The sequence below is a fragment of the Seriola lalandi genome, unplaced genomic scaffold (assembly GCF_002814215.2).
Source record: "Seriola lalandi dorsalis isolate HSWRI2012SDOR001 ecotype SW California unplaced genomic scaffold, Sedor1 jcf7180002054792, whole genome shotgun sequence".
NCBI lineage: Eukaryota > Metazoa > Chordata > Actinopteri > Carangiformes > Carangidae > Seriola > Seriola lalandi.
Genome location: NW_019525345.1, coordinates 84,876 through 95,311, shown reverse-complemented (window position 1 = coordinate 95,311; position 10,436 = coordinate 84,876). Strand labels below are relative to the sequence as shown.

Genomic DNA, 10,436 nt, shown 5'->3' with positions numbered 1-10,436 from the left:
AGTATAGTAAGGCATAAAAAAGCATAAAAATGTCATAGTATAGTAAGGCATAAAAAAGTCATAGTATAGTAAGGCATAAAAAGTGATGAAAAAGTCATAGTATAGTAAGGCAAAAAAAGTAAAAAAGAAAGTCATAGTATAGTAAGGAAAAAAACTTTAAAAACGTCACAGTATAGTATGGCAAAAAAGTCAGAAAAAAGCCATAGTATAGTAAGGCATAAAAAGTCAGAAAAAGTCATAGTATAGTAAAGCAAAAGAAGTAGAAAAAAAAGTCATAGTATAGTAAGGGAAAAGAAGTAAAAAAAAAAGTTACAGTATAGTAAGGCATAAAAAGTCAAAGTATAGTAAGGCAAAAAAAGTCATAGTATAGTAAGGCAAAAAAAGTCATAGTACAGTAAGGCAAAAAAGTTAAAAAAAAAAGTCATAGTATAGTAAGGCAAAAGAAGTAAGAAAAAAGTCATAGTATGGTTAGGCATAAAAAGTCAGAAAAAAGTCATAGTATAGTAAGGCATAAAAAGTGATGAAAAAGTCATAGTATAGTAAGGCAAAAAAAGTAGAAAAAAAAGTCACAATATAGTAAGGCAAAAAAAGTCTGATAAAGTCCTAGTATAGTATGGCAAAAAAAAGTCATAGTTTAGTAAGGCAAAAAGTCAGAAAAAAGTCATAGTATAGTAAGGCATAAAAAGTGATGAAAAAGTCATAGTATAGTATGGCAAAAAAAAGTCATAGTATAGTAAGGCAACAAAAGTCATAAAAAAGAGATAGTATAGTAATGCGTAAAAAGTCATAAAAAAGTCATAGTATAGTAACGCTTTAAAATGTTTAAAAAAAAGTGATAGTATTGTAAGGCAAAAAAGTTTAAAAAATAGTCATAGTATAGTACTGGATAAAAACGACATAGTATAGTAAGGCTTAAAAAAAAAAAAAAAAAAAGTGATAGTATATTAAGGCAAAAAAAATCATTAAAAAGTCATAGTAAAGTATGGAAAAAAAAGTCAAAAAAAGAGTATATTAGGGCATAAAAGTGAAAAACGTCACAGCATAGTGTAAGGCATAAAATGAAGTGATTGGCAACAGTATTGTTAGTTAACGTAAGTAAAGAAAGACAAAAACATCCACAGGGTTTGATTCACACACCTTTCCTTAATATAATCTTTATTGCTTTTTCTTATTGGGTTGAATACAGAACAGGTTTACATCTCTTGACTTTGTGAAACACTGTCATGTTTTACTCACGTGGGGGGAAGGAGAGGACAGACAAGGGGATGGAAGGAACGATGGAAACACAATCACAGAAAATTAAAAGTTTTCCAGATGATTGTGTGTTAATGCTTTCTGATTGAGGTCCAGCATGTATGTGTGTGTTTGTGTTAGTGGAGGGATGTGCTTAAATCTCCTCTCTGACGTTCCCTTTGACCTCTGACCAGGACAGAAAGTTCAACATGAGGGTTCAACCAAAAAACAGAAAAGGCTTAAACCAAATGTCCGAGTGAGAGGGGAGAACAGAACAACAATGTCACACAATATTCTGGCTAGAAAAACACCAAAATTAAATGACATCTTTTCTGTTAGGTGATGATGAGTTCACAGTCAAGTGCTAAATGTAGTGATTGACAGTTCTGAATCATTATTTTAAAAAAAGACAAAATAATCAGGACTTGGAAAATTGCAACTCAGGAAATAAGAACATGAAGTATTTCGGATAATGGATTTGTGAAAGACCCTGAGAGCGAGATTATATATATTTTTATATTTATATATATATATATATTTATATGTGTGTGTGTGTATGTGTGTGTGTAGCGCGAAAAGAGATGGAGAAAGGAGAAATCATCCATAATTGAACAAATTAGATTGACATGCAAAAAAAAAAAAAAACTAGCCTAAAACTCACCCTTTAACTGAACACAATGGATTTCACAGTTTTATACGCATTTATATGTCATAGAGAAAAAAATAAAAATAAGCACAACAAAAATCATATCTCAGCCAAACTAAAAATAAACAACAGAACCAATAGACCCAGACAGTCTGTTCTCAACTCATATACAGGAGATCTACATAAAGCTTTTTGGATTCAGAGGGATTTCTTATTGCTAAGTCCGGTACGCACCACGGCTTGCTGCGCCCTACGGCAAGCCGGTTAGTCCACGACACAAACCATCAGTTCCTCAAAACAGTTCTGCAGCATAAATGTGATATTTTTAATACATGGCTTTCTTCTCAAGTCATTGTAGAAACTAAACTCGCACCCACACGCACACACACACACACAAACACACACCTGGGCTCCAAATAAATACATTTAAAAACAGTCCACGTGCATTCGAATGGAAGTCCAGTATTCATATGGCCGTGCACGCACATACATACTCACAGTCAGACGTACATGAACGCATATTCCCGAGGGAGAGGGGTGTACAGAGAGCACGAACAAAACGTAAAACAGTTGAGAGACAGAAAGAGAGAGTTTCTTCACCGACATGACAACAGCCAAAATTATAAAGTATTTAAGGAACAAATTGAATTGTGATCGTAATTGTGACTGTGTAAGTCACAGCAGATAACCAGTTCAGTAGTAGCCTGCTTTCACCAGCTTTAGCACAGGTTTCTAATTATTACATGTTGCTAATTTTCCATTGTTGAGTGTTAAGACCAAACTTTTCTACAAAATAATTTTAAATTCAAATAACTTCAACTCAATAGTTCTGTTGCGACTGCGGATCCGAGTAAATTAATGTAAGTGAAAATGAAATGTGAATTTCTGACATTGCTGTTGAAAAATCAAAAGATTGATTTTGATTCAGACCAAAATCAAACTTTCTCGGCCCTGTACTATTGGATCCAGTCTACTCCAAACATGAAACCCGATACAGAAATAATAACTATATGTTTAATTTCCGGTTCCTTTGTAACTTAAACTGTATTCTGATTTGTAGGTTTTAATTTTTGATGGAAGGTGACCATTTAGACTGAACTGGAGAGCAGAAGCAACATGTTAAAGCCACTCTGCACTAGAGAAACTGATATTTCAACGTGAATAAACTGCCTTCGAGGAAATTAGTCAGAAATGTCAAATTCAACTGGTGTTCAAAACAACATCTGGGGTTGGACAGGGACTTCAAGTTCGACCATGAACGGACCAACTAAAGGAAACTCTCACTCTCTTTCCCTCTTGATTGTGTCACGATATTCCACTGTAGTAGTACTAGTAGTAGAAGTAGTAATAGTAGTAGTAGTTTTGGAAGTTGTTAGTGCCAGTTCACAGCAGCGTCCAGTCAGTCAGTCAGTCCAGTTGTGGTTGTTCAATATTTTTCTGTTTCTTTCTGACCGACTTAATGACCGACCGTCGTTGCCTTACAGTTTCGTTATGAGCCGCTGAGGTTCGATTCGTTTTGCTTATGAGGTTGCATGATATAAAAATAAACAGATGAAAATGTACAAGAAGAAAAATTAGCTATATTCATCTTCACACGACAAAGAAAATACACATACACACTACCCGTCCCTCTGGTCGTGACATCAGGATCAGTAGGTGATCCAAATTCACCGCCTGTTTCTGTTGTGATATGTCCGGTTAGGTTGAAGCAGGGGGAGGATTCAGCCCTTTTACTTGTGTTTGTTTGTGTGTGCAGCAGGGTAATACAGTTCAGGAACACAAAATAGTGTTGCACTCACACCCACCCCAACCTATCCATCCATCCGTCTGTCCTTCCATTCATTCATCCATCCATCCATCCATCCCTTTCACCCTAGCATCTACCTCCTTCTGGAAATCATATTGAGATACAACTGAGGGCTTTCATTTATAATTTCATCTGTTTTCATTTGAAAATTAAAAGTGATTGTCACTAATGCCAAATACATTAATACTAAGATGTGACTGATTTGACGTAGGAGAAGACGGGGCTAAAGGGGGACACACAGTGCTAAAGTTGTCCATGGCCGAGTCGATATACTGTGATAATACTGGAAGGAGACTAGCTAGGCCTGCATTAGCTGCTATTAACACAACGTTAGCTTAGTTAACTTGCCTGCACTAGTCATTTAGCCCAAACTAGCATGTGTTATGAGCCTGTGATTGGTAACTAAGGGCCCACTGCACAAAATTCAGGATAAAGATTAGCGCAAGCTACAGCTAACTGGCCATACCAAACTAATTTAAACAAGCCAAGCCAGTGTTAGCTTGGCTATCTTCTCTGCTCTGGTTATTTAGCCCTAACTAGCATGTGCTTTTACTCTGTAGTTGATATCTAAGGACCCACTGTACAAAGCTAAGGCTAACAATAAGAGCTAACAAAGGCTAGCTAACTGTACCCGAGAATGTAACCCATTTAAGGCCTTAGCAGCTTGGTTAACTTGTCTGATCTGGAGAGTTAACCCTAGTTAGCATGTGTTTGACCCTGTGGCTGATGTCCATTTAGTCAACCCTGGCTAATAACTACAGCTAGCTAGTGTTAGCCCTTTTAAAAGCCGTGGTGAAGGTTAAGCTGTTTTTCTTGTGTGTATTAGGGTTACTTCTGTAAACCATGCTAGCAATGCTTTAGCCCATGCTATTTATAATTTATACCATTGTTGATACCGAGTTAGCCTTGTTAGCTCTGTTTGGGCCATTGTGCAAGCCAAGCCAGTTCCGACTTAGACATGTTAGCCCTGGCTAGCTGTTTGAAGCCATATGTTAGCCCTGGTTAGCTCTGATTTGGCCCACAGTGGAAACCAGGCTAGCAAAGAATTAGCCCTGCTAGCCTGTTTAGGAAGACATAGGATTTAAAGGGTTGCCTACAGTGCTGCTCGTCTGTTGTTTTAAGGGTTGCAGTTAAAAAGCAGAGGTTGAGGTAAACTGAACCTGGGTCAGGTGTTAGCGGCCATAAACATTAGCACACCAGAGGCCCTGTAATAAACCCTAAATGAACACTAGGGGGCGACGATGAGAGACAGGTGGGAGTCACACACTTTCGCACACATACACAACAAAAAATTTTGATTTGTTCAGTTATAAAAAAATCCACAAAACAAAAGAATTCCCCGCCCTACACCTAAATATCACTGATAATCGCACACACGCAGAAAAACAGAAAATACTCTAGCATCACATGCCAATGTTCAACTCTCTGTACACACATGGAATCAAATGAGAATGATTATGAATGAGAAATTATTAACACACAAACCAACTCACAGGGTGGCTTTGAGGGATGAAGGGATCAATAGTGTGATGGGTTTAAAAAAAAAAAAAATCAAAAACAAAAAAACATGGAGAACACAAACTGATCAACACTATTTTCTGCCCTTTCAAGAGTTTTCACACAGAAATCTGGTGCGACTTTGTCAAGTTCGTGAATGTTTTTGTGTGTTGTTTTTCTCAGAGCCAGTCGAGAGATGGGGATCGGTGCGGAAGCGAGCCAGAAAAGACGACGAGGCGTTGGCCTTTCTGGGTTTCCAGTTACAAAAAGCTTCCTCAGCGACGCAGCGGGAGGCGACCAGCGGCCGTCTGCTGGTGAGTGAACCCGGGCTGAAGCAGCCGTCACCTCCACTTTCAATTTTCTGGTTGGTGATTTTTTAATTTTGAAACGCTGCTGTGGCTGACGGGCCAAAAAGAAAAAGTCAAGTTCCCCACCCCGACTAGTTCATTCTCAAATCCAAAGCTGGTTCAAATCTTAAAATTGGATTGTTCAGTCTGATGTGAGGCTGTAGCCCAGCTGTGATTTAAATACAGAAGAATAAACGCAGACGCCGACAGTCCGTCTCAGTCTGTGTCTGTCTCTCTGCGTCTCCTAAGTTGATCATAAATTCTCAAACAGAATCTAGAACAATAATAAATCGTAACTTTATTCTTTTTATTGCTGAAATATAGATTCCCCGCACAAAAAAATAGTAATGCAAATCATTATCATCATAAAAAGCTATAAAAATTAGATCCATCCTCCGTAATAATGCAGATAAAGATATAGCAAAAAACATCATAGAAGTAGGACTAGTAGTAAGGCACTTCAAGAAAACGAGGTGTTCGTCTTTCTATCAAAAAGTTTTCCGGGCGAGTTTTTGCATCATCATCATCATCATCATCATCAATGGTGTAGCGTCTTTCCGTCGTATGGCACTGTGGTGACGTTGGTTCAGGCAGCCGAGGGAGGCTCCTCTCAGTCCACCCCCACCAGAGGAGGCTCTCCGTTGGGCAGGATGTGCTCCAGAGAGGGCTTGGCGTGGATCTCCAGCAGCCCCTGGATGAAGCCCTCAGCCGGGGCGGCCGCTGAGGCCTCCCCTGGTGGAGGGCTGGAGGAGGAGGGGGAGGAGGGGGAGGGGTCTTTGGAGGTGTTTGAGTCGGGGGTTGATTTCAAGTTGCTGGCTGAGGAGTCGTCGCTAGTAGTTGTCTTTGTGTCAGTAGCTTGTTGGCTGGGAGTCGTGGTGGTGGAGGGTTGTTGCGTCGCAGGAAGTTCTGATGTTTCCTCTGCGTCCGCCTCTTCAGAAGCAGCGGCGGCGGTTGGCGGTTCTGGATCTGCTCCAGACTCTGCTGGTTTCTCCTCCTCCTCCTCCGCCTCCTCCTCCTCATCCTCATCCTCCATCGTGGCTGATTCTGCTCCGTCGTCGACCTCCTGCTGACCCTCTCCCTCCTCTTTTACGTCGTCCTCCTCCAGCTCCTTGGCCCCGGCGGCGGCGCTCCCGCACTCGCTCTCGTTCTCCGAGGGCGGGCAGGTGGACGTCGGGGTCGGGGTGCAGGAGTCTCCGTCCTCGCTGGCGTCGTCGTTGGCGGCGGAGGATCCGTCGGCTCCGCGGGGCTTCAGGTGGATCCTTTGGTGACGGACCAGACTGTGCTTCAGAGTGAAAGTTCGCTCGCAGGTCTGACACTGGTAGGGTCGCTCACCTGGACACAGGGAGGAGCAGGTGAGTACTCACACATCACTTTATTGATTAGAGAATTATGACAGAATAAATAAACTGGAAAATATAAAAACAGTTTACAAACAAATATTTAAAAAAGTAAAAATTTAAAAATAAAACAAATAAAAAAAATAGTAAAAATTTAAAAATAAAACAAATAAAAAAATAGTAAAAATTTAAAAAGAATTGAAATAAAAAAAAAACAAAAAAAACAAATAAATAAAATGTCAACAAACAAAATAGAAATTACAAATAAATAAAAATAAATAAAAATAAGTGTGTGTGTGTGTGTGTGTGTGTGCAGTACCTGTGTGTGACCTCATGTGTCGGGTCAGGTCCTGCAGGGACCAGAATCTTTTCCCGCAGACGTTACAGATCTTCTTCCTCTTGTCGACTCGTCCTCCTGACGTCTCTCCTCCCTCCAGACTCTTTGGTTCTGACGCCTCCGCCTCCTCGTCGCTCCTCTCCTCCTTCTCCTTCTCCTCCTCCTCCGACTCCCCGCTCTCCCCCACCTCGCTCTCTCCTCCCTTCAGCCCTCCGTCCTCCGCCTCCATCTCCGATTCCTTCTTCTGCTCCTCCTCTTTCTCCTCCTCGGTCGGTTTGGTGGCGTCGCTCTCCGGCGCCTCCTCTTTCACCGGCGGAGGCGGCGTCTCCTCCTCCGGTGCCGGAGCTGGCGTCTCCTCAGAGAGGTGCGCCCTCTCGTGACGAGCGAGGGTGGTGGCGTAACGGAAACTCTTCTTACAAACCCGACAGACGTGTTTGTACTCGGGCTGCTGCTTCACCGCCGGGCTGCCGGAGCAGGAGGAGGAGGAGGAGGAGGAAGAGGAGGAGGAGGTCGCAGCACTTTTCTCCTTCTCCTCCTTCTCTGGGCTCTCTGTGGCGACTTGGGGAGCAGAGGTAGAGGATGATGAGGGGGGAGATGAAGAGGAGGCGGGCTGGGAGGTTTGTTCTTCCTGAGCGGAGCCTGACGACGTGGAGAGCTTGAAGTCGATGAGCTTTTTGCCGAAGTTCAGGTCCAGACTTTTGTTGCTGTGGCAGTCGTCGTCGTCTGCGCTCTCCACCTGGAAGAGACACCACAGATCAATACTGGAACCGATGATCGATCGGTAAAGGTTGGTTCAAATGTCTCAACACTCTCTGGTCATGGTTACTGAGAAAACGTGTTTCTTTAAATCTAATTATTGTCTTTTAGTCATGTAATTCTTCAGTTGTAAAAATCTGGTCTGCGGTAGGAAAAGAAAATGAAATGATCTTTATCAATAAAATCAATAATTTCATCACAAACTCTTCACTGTTTGATCACTGAATCCATTGTTTCTAAATTCTCATGCTACGAAATTTAATGATTTATTAATTATTATATAATTATGCAAATAATGTTCAGAGCTAAATCAAATTCCCTCCCATCAGTCAGACCATCGACTTTCTCTTCTGTTTATATAGTTTCTATTTTACCTTTTAATGTGTGATGACTGAATTAAAACCAGCTTTCAGAACTGTCTGACTTCCTGTCTCTAGCTGCTCGCTGCAGTTTTCCATCAGACAAACAGGAAGATAAAGAGCATTTTGTTGGGGACTATTTCCAGTGGCGGATTAATCCATGTTTGGGTCTGCGTGTTGGATGTTGTGTTGTTGTACCTTGGTGCTGTTGCTCAGTGGGGGCTGTTTCCCCGGTGCTGCGGCGGTCTCTGGCGCCCCCTGCTGCTCCGGCTGGTCCGTGGCGTCTGACTCGGACTGCTCTGCGCCGCTCTCAGACGGACTGCAACCTGCGGCACAAACCGACATCTGTCAGTGTCGACAGCCGACTGGGCAACAATACCAACAACAACATCAGATCATGATGATCATGACGTTAAAACTTTATTTATACAAAACCTTGAAAACCACCAACTTAAAAAAAAAGGATCCAGCAAATAAAATAAATAGATAAAATGTTACAAACACAAATTATAACAAAATTAACAAATAAAACACATTTTGTTGATTTAAGTCTCAGTTTCAATTTGTTTCCTGTAACTAACCTTGGCTTGTTTTGGGGGTGGGGCTTGTTTTCGCCGACACCGCCCCCTGTCCATCGGAGGGGGCGGGGCTCCCCGCTGTGGCGGCGGAGCCTGAGTCTGTGGAGGTGCTGATGCTGCTGAGGTCTTGTGCTTCTGATGCAACCTGCTCCGTCTCCGACTGACTCTCTGTGGGACAAAACACAATCAATATGATCAATACAATGACCAATATACTGTAGGTTTACAGTTTTATCTCTTCAGCCAAAAATGATTCAGATGAAACAAACTAGAAAATATATATAGATTATAATATATAAAGATAATAACATCAAAACCACTGGACTGTTTGAAATATAACACCCTGGTATTTTCTGACCCGCGCTCTCGTGTGAACCTTCGTCTCCATCTTTCTTCATGAGGGCGCCGTTGCGTCGCAGCGTCCTGTGGGTCACGCCGTGTTTCCTCAGCAGGTGGCGCTCACAGTTGGATTTGGTGGAGAAGAAGGCGTCGCACCTCGGACAGGGGAACGGCTTCTGACCTGGAGAGAGAAAGATGGAGGATCAACATGAGGAGAAAACGCCTGAGGTTCAGAGGTAAGGTCTTGTGTGTGTGTGCGTGTGTGTGTGTGTGTGTGTGTGTGTGTGTGTGTGTGTGTGTTACCGGTGTGTGTCAGCATGTGTCTCTGCAGGGAGCTGGCCCAGGGGAACACTCGGGGGCAGAAGGGGCAGGTCATCTTCTGGACAGAGTTGGAGTAGGCGTTCTTCTTCCCTTTGGGCGGAGGCACCGCCGCCGCCACAGGCTTCGCCTCCTCCTTCACCCCTCCCTCCTTCTCCTCCCCTCCTCCTGCTCTGTCTCCATCTGTGATGAATTAAGCCTCAGTTTATCATCCACCCCCAACTTTAATATCACTCATCCATCCATCATTCAAGCCCTCCCCCCTCCTACCTCTCTTTCCCCCCAGGTCTGCAGCTCCGGTCTGCAGGTAGGTGCTGAACTTGTTGGCGTCGGTGGTGGCGAGCATCTTCTCCACGCTGGCGAACTCGCCGCTGGACTCCAGATCGATGCCGCCGCCGCCGCTGCTCACAACAGTCGTCTTCTCCTTCACTGCCAGAGCAGCCGTCTTCTTCCTGGACCGTTTTCTGAAGGAGGGGGAGGAGTTTCTTTAAATTAACAAGCATGAAGACACGATGAAAACAAAGTTATTTTTGTGATTTTTATCGAAGCTCACAAACCTGGACGTTCCCTCAGACGTGTCGTCGCTCGGCGTCTCCGGACCAGCGGAGGGTCCCGGGGCGTCAGCGGCTGGATCGGCCTGAGAGGACGCAGCGACGGCCTGGGGCTTTCCCTCCAGCGAGGGGGCCTCTCTCTTCAGCAGGTCTGGAGCTCCGGACACGGAGTGGATGATCTGAGCGATGGAGGCCAGAGGAGGGAGCTCCTTCAGGGAGGTGGAGGGCGAGGAGGAGGTGGTGGAGGCCGGTTTGGGCAGCAGCGGTTTGAGGCGCTGCGCTCGAGCAGAGTTGTTGAGGTTGGGGAGGGAGGCAGGGGGGAGGGTGGATC

General features: G+C 43.4%; 1 protein-coding gene across 1 annotated transcript in view; it reads right to left on the bottom strand.

Moving 5' to 3' along the window:
• Positions 1 to 1,123: 1,123 nt before the first annotated feature.
• Positions 1,124 to 10,436, bottom strand: part of rreb1a (ras responsive element binding protein 1a) — a 25,921-nt gene continuing 16,608 nt past the window's right edge. The window contains exons 10-17 of the mRNA XM_023425617.2: positions 10,112 to 10,436; positions 9,825 to 10,018; positions 9,540 to 9,737; positions 9,256 to 9,417; positions 8,901 to 9,065; positions 8,518 to 8,645; positions 7,187 to 7,940; positions 1,124 to 6,862 (exon numbers count right to left, since the gene is read on the bottom strand). The exon at positions 10,112 to 10,436 is cut by the window's right edge and continues 1,434 nt beyond it. Coding sequence (XP_023281385.1) covers positions 6,141 to 6,862; positions 7,187 to 7,940; positions 8,518 to 8,645; positions 8,901 to 9,065; positions 9,256 to 9,417; positions 9,540 to 9,737; positions 9,825 to 10,018; positions 10,112 to 10,436 — 2,648 coding nt within the window. The 3' untranslated portion in view covers positions 1,124 to 6,140. The remainder of the gene's footprint in view (positions 6,863 to 7,186; positions 7,941 to 8,517; positions 8,646 to 8,900; positions 9,066 to 9,255; positions 9,418 to 9,539; positions 9,738 to 9,824; positions 10,019 to 10,111) is intronic.